Genomic DNA, 15,121 nt, shown 5'->3' with positions numbered 1-15,121 from the left:
ACATATTTCTTAACTCAGAGATTAAGAGAAAATTTTTAAAGTATGAGTATTAAAACTGGAACAAAGAATAATATGCATGTTTGTGATTGTATATGCACATGCAAATAAATACCTAAGTGTGTGTGCTGATATTCAACAAGGGTTAATACATAAAATTTTCTGATTTACAGTTCAATGCAAAAAGAAAATCAGGAAACTGTCAATTAATCAATCTAACTTATAAATATTTAATGAGCTCTTCTGTAAAACACTCTGTGATAGGAACTAAAGGCTTTATGAGAAAGGATAAAGCATGGTACGTGATCTTAATAAAATTATACTCTAATTTAAAAAAAAAATGGAAATTTATTACAAGGAACATCACAAGGAGATGCTATAATTTGTAAGCAATTAAAAAATTATATATTGTCACTTATTTATTCATACTTACATCTCCCCATATTCCACAAAGAATATTAAGAGATTAGGTAAAGAATAAAAACAGCAAAAGCTCATAGGGTCAAAGAGATAACTGGAAATGGCTGGGATTTTTCCCAGATGGCTGGGAAAAATTCATGGAGAACATGAGAACTAACTGAACTTCAGAGATTGATTGGAATCAGGCGAAGAGGGGTAGAAGGCATTCTATCAGACAAAGAACATGAGTAAACCGTTCAAGATGCTCTGGGGGCATAAGGTACATGCAGGCATCTTAGGCTTAAATATTTCAATAAAAGAAAAGTAGGGAAAGAAGTCTGGGAAGGAATGTAGAGCACTACCCGTGGTCTCAAACCCTCAAGATTTAAACTTTAAGGAAAAACGAACTCAATATGTATTCCACAATAACACATAGAAGACTCTTGAGAGTCCCTTGGACTGCAAGGAGATCCAACCAGTCCATCCTAAAGGAGATCAGTCCTGGGTGTTCATCGGAAGGACTGATGCTGAAGCTCAAACTCCAATATTTTGGCCACCTGATGCAAACAGCTGACTCATTGGAAAAGACCTTGATAGTGGGAAATATTGAATGGCAGGAGGAGAAGGAGATGACAGAGGATGAGATGGTTGGATGGCATCACCGACTCAATGGACATGGGTTTGGGTGGACTCTGGGAGTTGGTGATGGACAGGGAGGCCTGGCATGCTGCGGTTTATGGGGTCGAAAAGAGTCTGACGTGACTGAACTGAACTGATAACACATAGCTCAAATTTCTGTAGGTGTGCTGAGACACTAAAAGAACAAAACCCAACCAACCAAGCAAAAAAACAACAACAACAACAACAAAACACACAGAGAGAAAATCTTTGGGGAAGTAGGATTTTCAGTTTAGCAGTAATTGCTCACTACAGACCAGTGTATTGATATAAGGGTGCTGCTGGTGGGCAATTCTTGGCACCATGGTTCTAAATGTCTATCTTCTCTTACTCAAAACAGTACAAGGCATGTAAATGGGTCAGAATGAAATTATTATTGGAAACTTGCAATGCCTTTAATTTATAAAAATACAGATAATTCACAAACTTGTGATTTGTAACTATTAATAGAAATGACCAATGACACATCTACTAATCACAATAGAGTTTCTGGTATGGTTACTGATGTAGACAATTTGGAGGCACTGCATGTTCTTTTTTAATAAGTAAATTCACATAATGTAAAACTGAATGTTTTCTAAGTACAATGGGAATCTGTAAATGGCTCCATGACAATGAGGAACCTGAACTCGTGCCAATGTCTAAGCTGAAAAAGGACAAACAGCAACAAACAAGGAAGCCACTGCAATACTGTGTGAGCTGCTGCTGCTGCTGCTGCTAAGTCGCTTCAGTCGTGTCCAACTCTGTGCGACCCCACAGACGGCAGCCCACCAGGCTCTGCTGTCCCTGGGATTCTCCAGGCAAGAACACTGGAGTGGGTTGCCATTTCCTTCTCCAATGCATGAGAGTGAAAAATGAAAGGGAAGTCGCTCAGTCGTGTCTGACTCTTAGCGACCCCGTGGACCGCAGCCCACCAGGCTCCTCCGTCCATGGGATTGTCCAGGCAAGAGCACTGGAGTGGGGTGCCATTGCCTTCTCCGACTGTGTGAGCTAAGAAGCCTCAAATGATGCAGCAGTGAGAACTTCCAGGAAAGAACAGAAGTTCACTCAAAGAAAAAACTGACAGTACTCAGTGTCCAAATGAATAAAGAACATCAACAAAGAAGCAAGTAAAAGAAAACAAGAGTCTAAGGCTGGGCAGCCAGTAGATTAATAGTACCTTAATTGAAATGAAGAATATATTTAACTGTTCATTTTGGATTATGTCATTTTCTGATCTTTTATTAACATTAACATTAAACATTAGAAATTAAGGCAGTCACCTCACACCAGTCAGAATGGCCATCATTAAAATGTCTACAAATAACAAACTGCTGGAGAGGGTATGGAGAAAAGGAAACCCTTCTGCACTGTTGGTGGGAATATAAACTGGTACACCCACTATGGAAAATAGCATGGAAGTTCCTTAGAAATTTAAAAATAGAGTTGCCATATGATCTAGCAATCACATGCCTAGGCATATATCCAGACAGAAATACATTTGAAAAGATAAGCAACCCTATTTCATACAGCACTATTCACAATAGCCAAGATAAGGAAACAACCATTGAATGGATAAAGAAGATATGGTACATATATACAATGGAATGTGATTCAGCCATAAAAAGGATGAAATAACGTCATTTGCAGCAACATGGATGGAACTAGAGATTATCATACTAAGTGAAGTAAGTCAGAAAGACAAATACCATATAATACCACTTATATGTGGAATCTTAAAATGTTGACAGAAATGAACATATCTACAAAACAAAAACAGACTCACAGATGTAGAGAACAGACTTGTGGCTGCCAAGGATTGGAAGTTTGGGATGAGTAGATGCAAACTATTATACATAGGATGGATAAACAAGGTCCTACTGTATATCACAGGGAACTATATTCAATATCTTATGATATACCATAATGGAAAAGAATCTAAAAAATGAATATATATAACTGAATCACTTTGCTATATAGCAGAAATTAATGCAACACTGAATCAACTATACTTCAATAAATTTGAAAAAAAAAATTAATGCTGTCTATTGCACAAATGAAAGATACTTGCCCAAGGTCCAATAATAATAATATATGAATACTGTATATCTTAGAAAACAATATGAAACATAACAAAATATATACATGGACATAAACAATAGATATAATACTTACAGTAAGTGCTTATTATGGGTATAATTATATTATATGCATGAGTATTATGATGATATTAATTAACTGATATAATAAAAAACACTTATTAGAAGACACTATATAAAAAAGCTTTCTAAAAAAGTATCAATGACCCATTATGTGGTTCAAATCATAATGGCACTTGACCTTGGTTCCTCAATTCACTAATCAGTATCCTTAACATATTATCTACTATATAAAAAGTTTATTCAAGAGAAACATAATTAGGGAGGGGGGATCAGGATGGGGAACACATGTAAATCCATGGCTGATTCATGTCAATGTATGGCAAAAACCTCTACAATACTGTAAAGTAATTAGCCTCCAACTAATAAAAATAAATGAAAAAAAAAAGAGAAACATAATTAATGCTTATATATCATGGATAATCATAAATTTTAAAATAACCCTCTAAGGTTCCAAAGCCACTAAATTATTTTCCTTAAATAATTAAATATGCATGTATATATAACTATGTAATAAAACTGTACATATAGCTAATTATCCACATATAAAATATTTCTCCTAAAGCTAGGTCTAAATATTTTAGTGCTGATAATGCTTGGAAAAAAGTAAAAAGCTTTCCTTAGCCTAGAAAGATTAAAAACATTAACAAAGTACAAACAGAGAGCAAGACCAGTGCATACTCCACAGACCAAATAGAATTTAACAGGCATCAATCTTGAGAAGAAAAATCACATCAAAAAAAAATGACAACATTCTAAAATTGAATATCAAGAGCTAAGGACCTTCTCCTAGATATAGACATTAACTACATACCTGGCTGGTATCATTGTTATAAAGTATAACAGAAAGAGATTCAAAGTGAAAGTCAAACTGGAGAGTGACACTCTGGTCCAAAGCAAGCTTTGAGTCTGTCACATCTTGTTCTGATGGTTCAAACATAAATATGAAAATTAGTAAGATTTTAAGTATGTATATGAATTTATACATATTTTGAAAGCTAGGATAATAATTTATTGTTCTATATTTATATTATACTTTCAAGAATTATTTAAATCATGATAAAACAATGAACAAAAATGGCAGTATATCCATAAATATTTAGTACAGGGCAAAATGACAGACACACACTACCTACATTAAAAATAAAAAGACGGCCCGGCAAAGACTATTAAGACAACTTTTTTTTAAAAAGTCCTACAAATGCAAGACTACTTCATTGTAGTTTATAATTTTCAAAACATTTCACTTAACTGGTTACAGGGCACTCTCAAGAGATTATGAAATTGGAGCCAGAGAAGAGTAAAATACTTTGTCCAAGAACAGACAGCTAGTCAGTAAAAGATCCTCTGCCAGTGTAGTTCACGTCTCACTATCTTTAATTACCTATGTCATCCATTCCATTACCTTTGATAGAATAGAATATAACTAAAAAAAAATAAAATTAAATAAAATTTAAAAAATTTAAAAAAGAATATAACTTAAAAGCACAGTTGAAGAGACCTCAAATATAATGTGGGACAGAGAGTGGGACAGGGAGTCTCTGGAATTTTGAGGTGAAAGAGACTTCAAGAAGTAATGCAGTCTTATCCCTCATCTTTAGACAGAAACTTTTTAGACAAAGAAGAATACATAATGCTTTCAATCCCGCTTACAAACTGATTCTGCGGTCTCTTTTAGAGATGGATTCTATTCCTTTGGTCATTTATAGGAAACCCTATTCTTACAAGTTATTGCAAGAGCAAACACAACATAACTTTAACTACATAAAGGCTTCTCCAAGTTTTTCAAGTTGGAAAACTCTAGGGTTTTTCCCTTTACCTTTCCCGAAAATAAGTTACATTCCCATCTTCATTATCTCTGTAGTTTTTCCATCAGAACTTTTTTTGTTTTCCCAAGCACCACATTAACTATACAGCTTGAACCAGGGACACAAACTGACCACAGCTGAACACAGTGAGATTGTTAACCACATAAAGCTTGCCTGCTACAGTTTATTCATCTGTACAGTACACAGTTCCTGTCTAACTATGGCAACAGCCTACTTATCTAGCATTTGTCTGCACGGCAGCATGAACTTAGTCTGGGGAGAGATGCAGGGGGGCCTCACGAAACTCATATAGTGCTCATAACTATCCTGAACCAAAAACCTTATTTTGCACACTGCTCTAGGCATTTGTTTTATGACTTCAAAATACACCAGACCTAACTATAGGAGAAGCACTGCTGGCTTAGTATTATTTACTGGCAGCTTAATTGCTGCCATAACTAATAGTCGATGACTTAAGCATGATAAAAGCACAGCAGTCTGGGGTCATTTATTAAATGGACAAGGAACACTCCATCTCACTTTAGCCATGAAAATACTAACTTATTCACAGTCTAAAATAAAACATGATATTCACATAACAATTTTAAATGATGAAAAAGAGTGAAATTATAAAATTATTCAATAAACTTGGCCAAGAAAGCAAAAAGGAACCTTACATGTTAGAAAAATTGTCTTTTAAAAATGGCTGAATTTAAAAGGTTCAGTGCCTTTGAAAGATAACAATTTTAATAATCTGGAAAATTCCATTATGTATCTGACTATATCACTCCCCAGTAAAGACAGATAAGCAAAGCTGTTACTGAACAAGAATACCTTCCTATTTCACGGACCAGTCATCTGAGTATGATACCAGTTCCTTTTTTCTCTTATTTATTTTAGGATCTTATTGTGCTGCGTCCCTACTTTGCTTTTTCTCTCAAAGTGTACTACCTCAGTTCAGTGCAGTTCACTGCAGTTGCTGAGTCTTATCTGACTCTTTGCGACCTCATGAACCATAGCACACAAGACCTCCCTGTCCATCACCAACTCCCAGAGTTTACCCAAACTCATCTCCATTGAGTCGGTGATGTCATCAGCCATCTCATCCTGTGGTCCCCTTCTCCTCCTGCCCTCAATCCCTCCCAGCATCAGGGTCTTTTCCAATGAGTCAGCTCTTCGCATCAGGTGGCCAAAATACTGATGCTTCAGCATCAGTCCTTCCAATGAATACCCAGGACTGATCTCCTTTAGGATAGACTGGTTGGATCGCCTTGCAGTCCAAGGGATTCTCAAGAGTCTTCTCCAACACCACAGTTCAGAAGTATCAATTCTTCGGCACTCAGCTTTCTTTACAATCCAACTCTCACATCCATACATGACCACACCGGAAAAACCATAGCCTTGACTAGACGGATCTTTGTTGACAAAGTAATGTCTCTGTTTTTTAATATGCTGTCTAGGTTGGTCATAACTTCCCTTCCAAGGAGGAAGCGCTTTTTAATTTCATGGCTGCAATCACCATCTGCAGTGATTTTGGAGCCCAAAAAATAAAAGTCAGCCACTATTTCCACTGTTCCCCCATCAATTTGCTATGAAGTGATGGGACCAGATGCCATGATCTTAATTTTCTGAATGTTGTGCTTTAAGCCAACTTTTTCACTCTCCTCTTTCACTTTCATCAAGAGGCTCTTTAGTTCCTCTTCACTTTCTGCCATAAGGGTGGTGCCATCTGTATATCTGAGGTTATTGATATTTCTCCCAGCAATCTTGATTTCAGCTTGTGCTTCTTCCAGCCCAGCGTTTCTCATGATGAATTCTGCATATAAGTTAAATAAGCAGGGTGACAATATACAGCCTTGACATACTTCTTTTCCTATTTGGAACCAGTCTGTTGTTCCATGTGCAGTGCTAACTGTTGCTTCCTGACCTGCAAACAGGTTTCTCAAGAGGCAGGTCAGGTGGTCTGGTATTCCCATCTCTTTCAGAATTTCCCGCAGTTTACTGTGATCCACACAGTCAAAGGCTTTGGCATAGTCAATAAAGCAGAAGTAGATGTTTTTCTGGAACTCTCTTGCTTTTTTGATGATTCAGCTAATGTTGGCAATTTGATCTCTGGTTCCTCTGGCTTTTCTAAAACCAGCTTGAACATCTGGGAGTTCACAGTTCATGTATTATTGAAGTCTGGCTTGGAGAATTTTGAGCATTACTTTACTAGCGTGTGATATGAGTGCAATTGTGTGGTCATTTGCGCATTCTTTTGGCATTGCCTTTTTTAGGACTGGAATGAAAACTGACCTGTTCCAGTCCCGTGGCCACTGCTGAGTTTTCCAAATTTGCTCACATATTGAGTGCAGCACTTTCACAGCATCATCTTTTAGGATTTGAAATAGCTCAACTGGAAGTCCATCACCTCCACTAGCTTTGTTCATAGTGATACTACCTCAATGTCTCTTGCATTGGGCAAATTCAACTTTCACAAATAAAGGGCAAGCATGCATCATGCAAGTAATAAGAGGTGGGCCCTCCCTTTAGAGCAATGAGCCCACTTCCTTCCCCTGGGAGCTTCAAGGCAGTCTCAGCCCCTTCTGACCTTCCACAGTAAATAATACAGCATTTGGTCAGTTCACACCACATTACACTGGACAATTAAAAAATATAATGTGGCTAAATATAAATGTGGCATTAACATCTAATTCTTCTCAACAATCAAAGCAAAAATCTCCATCAATTTATACCTATGAAGTGGTCAGGTCTGCTAGAAACGTCTTGTCTGACTCTCACAGCCTCCTGGGTAGACTGCATAGGGCTTGGCTGTGAAGAAGCTTCTCCAAGATTCTCTAGCAAAATTTTCATTAAAACTGTTAAGTCGTCTCTACTGAGAGCAACCTAGAAACCAACAATAGGTTACTGTTAATATGAAGTAATAAATGATGCAAAATATCTATGTCTTAACTTACAGTCTGTCAAATTAACTGTTCATCTAACTAAAAACAACGAGTGAGTTGGGACCATAAATAGCAGGATGAAAGTATTTTATCTTGTACAGTATTAGACATTACTCCTGTGTGTAAACATGCTTTTGCCTCCACTCATATGCAAGTCCCTGCATCCAGTACTCCCCTCCTCCTGCCTTAACTGTTACTGTAACTCATTCTGTTCTGGACCTGTGTTCCTCTCCCCTCTCCCCAGCTCCTCATCTCCATTCTGCTTCTCTCTCTTCTCGTCCAGTACCAGCATCCTCCTCTACATTGTTTAGTCTCCCCCAAACTCAAACTGAATAGAATGCTGTTCAGTTTCCAGTCTCCATCAAGAAGGAAAAAGACGCGCTCCTGCAAAGTAGTCTTATTCTCCGTACATGCATGTCTGCATATACTTAAATCATTTAACCTATCAAGATAATGCCTCCTAGAACAGTAACAAATGCATCTACATAGAATTGTTAAAAGCCAAGACACAAGACAAGATGAGCATCTTGCTAATCTTCAACCTTTATAAAAAGGGGATATGCGGCAAAAAAGAAAAAAAAAAAGGCAAGAGATTTTGAGTCAAGTAGATATGTGTCAACTATACCACTCTCAAGGTGTGCTGTTGGCTAAGTTTCTTAGCCTCGTTAACTCATTTCTTAATCTTTAAAATAGGAATAATGTCATCTTCCTCATTGGTGGCTGCAGAACAACATGAAGCTGCTAGAATAAACTAAGATGCTACTGGCTGCTAAAACCCATTAAACCTTTCCATCCTTCCATCTTTTGTGCATTTCCCCTGCACATATTGTGGCTTCCCTAGTGGCTCAGAGGTAAAGAATTTGCCTGCCAATGCAGGCAATTCAGGTTCGATCCCTGGGTCAGGAAGATCCCAGGAGAAGGAAACAGCAACCCATTCCAGTATTCTTGCCCAGGAAATCCCCTGGACAGAGGAGCCAGGGGAGCTAGAGTCCATGGGGTTGCAAGAGTCAGACACGACTTAGCAACTAAATAACAGTAATAACCTACACATATAGAGGTTCAAAGGCCTTTCTGAAGGACCTAAACCCAAAACCGAACAGGTGCATTCACACCATCTTTTCTTCTGAACACTGCAGTACCCTGCGCCCCTCAAGTTGTGCCCTATCACCAAGGGCAACACCTGATTCCCAGCCTAAATGAAAGTGTGGCAATATTTTAGCATGAGATGATGACCAGGGATTTCTTATTTGCTCCAAGTCCCAGTCCTTAGAAAAGAGACATCACTTTAACTCCCCAAAACTTCTTTTTATATTCATTCCCACTTGTGCTACCAACTGAGATATCATAGTCTCCTGAAAAACAGCTAACTTCACCACCTCCTAGTATTTGAAAAGGATCCAATATTAGTTCTTGGATCTAATATGAGCAAGGGAGAATTTAAGAGAAAAGTACTATATCCTAGAATAGCAAAGTCAATACTCTCAATAAACACATGCTCTTCTTTATATATTTACTCATACTACGGATAAGGATCTCTCATTCCTACAACAAGCCTCAATTTTAACATCTTCACTAGTAGAACTCGGCTCCTTTGACCCTTCTTGTTTTATCTTAGAACTAACTCTGAAATAGTCACAGATATCAAAACTCACTACACTACTGAATTTTCACTCCTCTTTCACACATTCTGTTTAGTCACTCCCTCCTTCCCTATCCCTTACTGCTTGGCTTCAGCAATTTCAAACACAGGCACACAAGAATCCTAAGGTTCCTACACTTTGGTGACCTTCTTTGACCAGTATCATCTCTTCCTGTGAGCCTACCTACGACCTGCTAACTACAATATTAAAAAATACTGCTGTTTATATGCATATCAACTAAATATATTCACCTACTGAAAATGTCTGCTTTTCTAATTAAAAGTGTTTCTATACATTAAAAATACTATTTAAGGTGCTTTCGATGTGCTATCTAAATATCACTTTACAGGGACTTGCCTGGAGGTTCTATACTTAAGATTCTATACTTCCAATGCAGGGGGCACAGATTCAGTCCTTGGCTGGGGAACTAGGATCCCGCATGCCATGTAGCACAGTCAAAAAAAAATTTTTAAATAAAACTTAAATATCACTTTTCTTTTATCATTTGTCTTAAAACTTGAACAGACTCTTCTAAAATTACTAACAATAATCTCAGTAGACTCCCTAGCTTTGAACCTCAGAGTTCTTGCTGGCGTCACCAAATATCCAACTAATAAGAAATAAAGAAAAGTGTGAAAAACTACAACACCTTCATTTTCAGTTAACAAAGCATTCACTTTTAAACATTTTATCACTTTCTGATGTACATTAGAACTACGCTGTGATCAATGATAAAAGTCTAGCTAGTGAGCAATTATTTTATACATATACTTACTTGCATAGGTTTTAGTCTTCCTTTTACCTCCATTCCTGGAATTTCCACATACCATGATGCTGCTAAATTCCGTTGTATGTATAAAAGCATGTTGACTGGTTTTAAAATTTCAATGTCATGCTGTGGTAAGTCAGCCTGCATAATTGTCCTGAAAGATAATTAAGAATTTATTTTATATTTCTAAAATCTACATTTTAAAATGAAGACTATCATCATGTATACCAGTTTCCACACAGCATTTTTCCAAACACTAAAGGCTGCTATCAGAATTATTTTAGAACATGCTTCTTTTCACAAATCAATCAGAATAAGTTTATAAAGCAGAGCTACGTAACACAAAGCCCATGAAATGCTGATTTCAAAGAAACAAACTGCATGAGTATGACTACTGTTCTATTCACTATCTTTCCCAAAGACTAATAATAGCTACTAACCAATGTCGTACAAACAAATGTTACATCCTCCTAACACTTCTCTGAAGGACAAAAAAAATGATGCTGTACTAAGCCCCTAGGTTTATGCTATTAGTACATCTCCAAACTCAAAGGGAAAAGCTCACCAAACCTAGAAGTTAAACAAGCATATTGTAATAGTCATTTCTAGCCTGCCAGCCAACAAATATTTGAACCACCAAATAATTCACTCTTGTCATCCAACAGAGCCAATACCTTCCCATTTTGATTTGATAATCCAGTAGATATCTTACTGAGAATTCCTATATGTAACATGCTTTGGAAATGAGAAATAAATCTTAAATTTTATTATATTTTTAAGAAGCCTTTGTCTATGTACAGCTATGTGCAAAGCAAATAAATAAATATATAAATATATATAATCTTATAATAGGAAATTTTTATAGAGTAGAAAAACATATCATAAATTTAGTAAGACAAAGTATAGATTTTATGAGGTCCATCACTATCAACTGCTAACCAAAAACCAATGGTCAAAGTTTCATGATTAGAAGAAATAAGGAATATGAACCATGAACCACTAGAGTGTTTTACCCTGACAATGATTTTATGAAAATTCTATTTCTAGTAAGTAATAATGCAGTTGCGGCTTCCCTGGTGGCTCAGTGGTAAAGAATCCACCTAAAATGCAGGAGATGCAGGTATCTCCTGGGTAGGGAAGATTCCCTGGAGAAAGAAATGGCAACCCACTCCAGTATTCTTGCCTGGGAAATCCCATGGAGACAGGAGCCTGGTGGGCTATAGCCATGAGATGGAAAAAGAGTCAGACAAAACTTAGCGACTAAATAACAATATGCAAATGGATTATATATTTATACCTGGACAGCTTTAGCTGAGTGAGTTGGATGTCCATTTTATCAATGACAGGGGGTAGAGAATGATGTCCCCTAGAAACTACATTAAATCGGTTTTCAACTGTGATTAAACCCAGATCTGCTATAATAGCATTAGGTGATACTGAAGACTGAGGAATGATAATAACTGGTGCTTTTAAGTTGATATCCATCAAAAGGCGGAAACTCTTTTCGGCCAAGTCTTTCATGCTGGAAGCAGCTCTTTCTGCAGCCTGGGCCGTAGCTGAGCTCAAAGCTTCTTTGGCAGTTTGAAAATTGTTGAGGAAGTTCTGTGGGAAAATACTGGTATTTAGAGTTACCCCCAAAACAGGGATTTATTTTTTAAAGGAAAAACTTTAAAAAAGAAAAGCTAAATAAAAGAAGTGATGTAAAAGAGATGTTATTTATGACCGTGTACATGAAATAAAGTTTAGAAAGATACACTCTGAGGTAATTAACATGAACAAGAGTCCCTTCACTTTATGTATTTCAGAATTATTTGTTTATTGACAAGTTTTGGTAGCAATTCTTTTGTGTGTGTGTGAAAATAACAATGTTTATTGAGGACTTGCTAAATGCTTTACATGTTTTTGTTTATTTCATATTTTTAAAATTTATTTATTTAAATTGGAGGCTAATTACTTTACAATATTGGGGTGGTTTTTGCCATACATCGACATGAAACCTCCCTTTCACTCATTTAAAACCTCCCTTTTACTCATGAATGTTGGCCATTTTAACCTAAATTTACATAAAAAGATGGGAGGAAAAAGCTTTACAGCTCCCAAAGTAGCTTTGAATCTGTACCTCTAGGTCATATGAATAAAGTCTAGTTTTAGAAACTAAGGTTTTGCCTGCTTATTTCAGAAGATTTTTTTCTTAAGTGTACTTCAACATGAGCAAAGGTGCTTAAGTGTTTATAATCTTGTTACCACTAATAAGAGTCAAATTATTTATTTAGAGTAAGATACCATTCATCTCAATTTCAATTAAAAACAAAGACTTTTCCCAACAGAGAAAAGATCTAGAAGCAATATTCTTGATGCACATCCATTAATAACACAGATGGCTTATTTAATTGTTTATTTAACTAACCCCGCCTCCAAATAAATTACTTTTCTGAAAAATAAAACATGATGGTTTACATAGAAATGTGTGATTTGAAAGCTTTGATTAACAGTCCTACTAAAAGAAAGGCATAAGCAAATTAAACTCTTCACTCCACGAAACTTACATGGAAATAAATAATTTAAAGAATTTTATGGCCTTGTTGATGGTAATTATAATCAAAGCTGTAAGTTCCAGTATTAGCCCTTCCAATGCCTGATCATCTCCTTAAATGATTCTTATAGCTAAACATCTTTTAAGGGTCTCTCTCAAAACAACTAACACTGAAAAGCTGTAACTGAAACATCAGAAAGTATTTTCAAACTATGTAACTATGTTAAAGAATGATCCTTCATAGTTGGTTCAAACCAATGATAACAAAAACTCATTCAGTTATCCATCATGTAAAGGATTTCCTTAACTGTAATAATCTGTTCAGCATTTGGGAGTTTATCACACAACCTTATTTAGTAAAGACTTTGACTATCTAGATTCAGATACACAGGCAAAGATATTTAGGCTTCAGGGGGAAATAAATATATTTTTAAAATAAACTTACCAAAAGAGACATGAAGAATTTATGAACATATACAATCTGAATACAACCCACTTTGAGACTAAGTTTGCCATCTACTTTAGACATATCAGCATAGGCCTTTCCTTCTGTGGCATCTGGATAAAGAGTCATTTCAAACCTAAAGACTTCATCTCCCAAAATAGAGACAGCCTAAAAGTATTAAATTAATTCGTTATTACATCGAAAGAGTTGTATCACTGTATTACAAGGTTTCTTATTACGGAGTCCTTGACATATAAAGAAGCATCATTTATATCTAAGCTTCAACAAAATACTAGTTAAAAGCATTTAACTTGACAATAACATTTTCCTAAATCTATTAAAAAAAAGTTTTATCAATGGAGATATCAATCACTTAATTGGTCAAAAATAACTTTAACACATCATCTTGTCTATATACAATGTGAAAGCAGACAATGACCATATTCAGGGCCAATTCCCAACAAACTGCCTGACACATGACAGATACTACATAGGCACTGAACAAATGATTAAAGACATCTCCAGACACAAAAAAACAAAAATGAATTTCAATATTGAAACATATTTTTTAATTACCTTTTTGTGAATGGATGTTAAATCAACATTTGTAACTATGATATCCTTAAGTCTGGCAAACATGTCAGTCTGCTTTGGCCTCACAGAGACAGAGGCATCCATTCCTGTGGGAAACACAACACTTTTAATCTAATCCAAAGGAACTAATTCAGAATTATTTAAATTCAATAATATACTACCAAGATACAGAACAGATAAAATTACTATTAGACATATGTAAAGTAACAACTTAGTTTTTAATAGTTTTTAAAAAAATTTTTGGCTGTGCCATGTGGCATGTCAGATCTCAGTTCTCCAGCCAGGGATCAAACCAGTTCCCCCTGCACTGGAAGCACAGAATCTTAACCACTGGACCACCAGGGAAGTTCCAAAGTTAACAACTATTTTGTATGAGATACCTAACAAATATTATAATATCTTTAAGTGCTAGAAGCATTTCACCCATAAAACTTGTGAAAATTTTAAAACAAAAGTAATCGAATTTCAAAGAAAATTTTTTTTTCTATTTTTAATTTTTTCTTTTTTTTAATTTATTTTATTTTTTGTCCATTTATTTTTATTAGTTAGAGGCTAATTACTTTACAACATTGCAGTGGTTTTTGTCATACATTGAAATGAATTAGCCATGGATTTACATGTATTCCCCATCCCGGTCCCCCCTCCCACGTCCCTCTCCACCCAATCCCTCTGGGTCTTCCCAGTGCACCAGGCCCGAGCACTTGTCTCATGCACCCAACCTGGGCTGGTGATCTGTTTCACCCTAGATAATATATGTGTTTCGATGCTGTTCTCTTGAAACATCCCACCCTCGCCTTCTCCCAGAGTCCACAAGTCTGTTCTATACAGCTGAGTCTCTTTTTCTGTTTTGCATATAGGGTTATCGTTACCATCTTTCTAAATTCCATATATATGTGTTAGTATACTGTAATGGTCTTTATCTTTCTGGCTTACTTCGCTCTGTATAATGGGCTCAGTTTCATCCATCTCATTAGAACTGATTCAAATGAATTCTTTTTAATGGCTGAGTAATATTCCATGGTGTATATGTACCACAGCTTCCTTATCCATTCGTCTGCTGATGGGCATCTAGGTTGCTTCCATGTCCTGGCTATTATAAACAGTGTTGCAATGAACATTGGGGTGCACGTGTCTCTTTCAGATCTCGTTTCCTTGGTGTGTATGCCCAGAAGTGG

At 36.2% G+C, this 15,121-nt stretch overlaps 1 protein-coding gene across 5 annotated transcripts in view; it reads right to left on the bottom strand.

Annotated features, from left to right (window-relative positions):
- The window catches only part of VPS13C (vacuolar protein sorting 13 homolog C), a 169,871-nt gene that overhangs the window by 57,844 nt on the left and 96,906 nt on the right, over positions 1 to 15,121 (bottom strand). For all 5 annotated transcript variants that reach the window (XM_070469192.1, XM_070469193.1, XM_070469190.1 and 2 more), the window contains 6 exons: positions 13,929 to 14,032; positions 13,353 to 13,520; positions 11,672 to 11,976; positions 10,381 to 10,528; positions 7,756 to 7,906; positions 4,027 to 4,136 (listed from right to left, as the gene is read on the bottom strand). In XM_070469192.1, coding sequence (XP_070325293.1) covers positions 4,027 to 4,136; positions 7,756 to 7,906; positions 10,381 to 10,528; positions 11,672 to 11,976; positions 13,353 to 13,520; positions 13,929 to 14,032 — 986 coding nt within the window. The remainder of the gene's footprint in view (positions 1 to 4,026; positions 4,137 to 7,755; positions 7,907 to 10,380; positions 10,529 to 11,671; positions 11,977 to 13,352; positions 13,521 to 13,928; positions 14,033 to 15,121) is intronic.

The sequence above is a fragment of the Odocoileus virginianus genome, chromosome 6 (assembly GCF_023699985.2).
Source record: "Odocoileus virginianus isolate 20LAN1187 ecotype Illinois chromosome 6, Ovbor_1.2, whole genome shotgun sequence".
Lineage (NCBI taxonomy): Eukaryota > Metazoa > Chordata > Mammalia > Artiodactyla > Cervidae > Odocoileus > Odocoileus virginianus.
The sequence above is the reverse complement of the archived record's forward strand: the minus strand, read 5'-3'. Positions and strand labels throughout refer to the sequence as shown.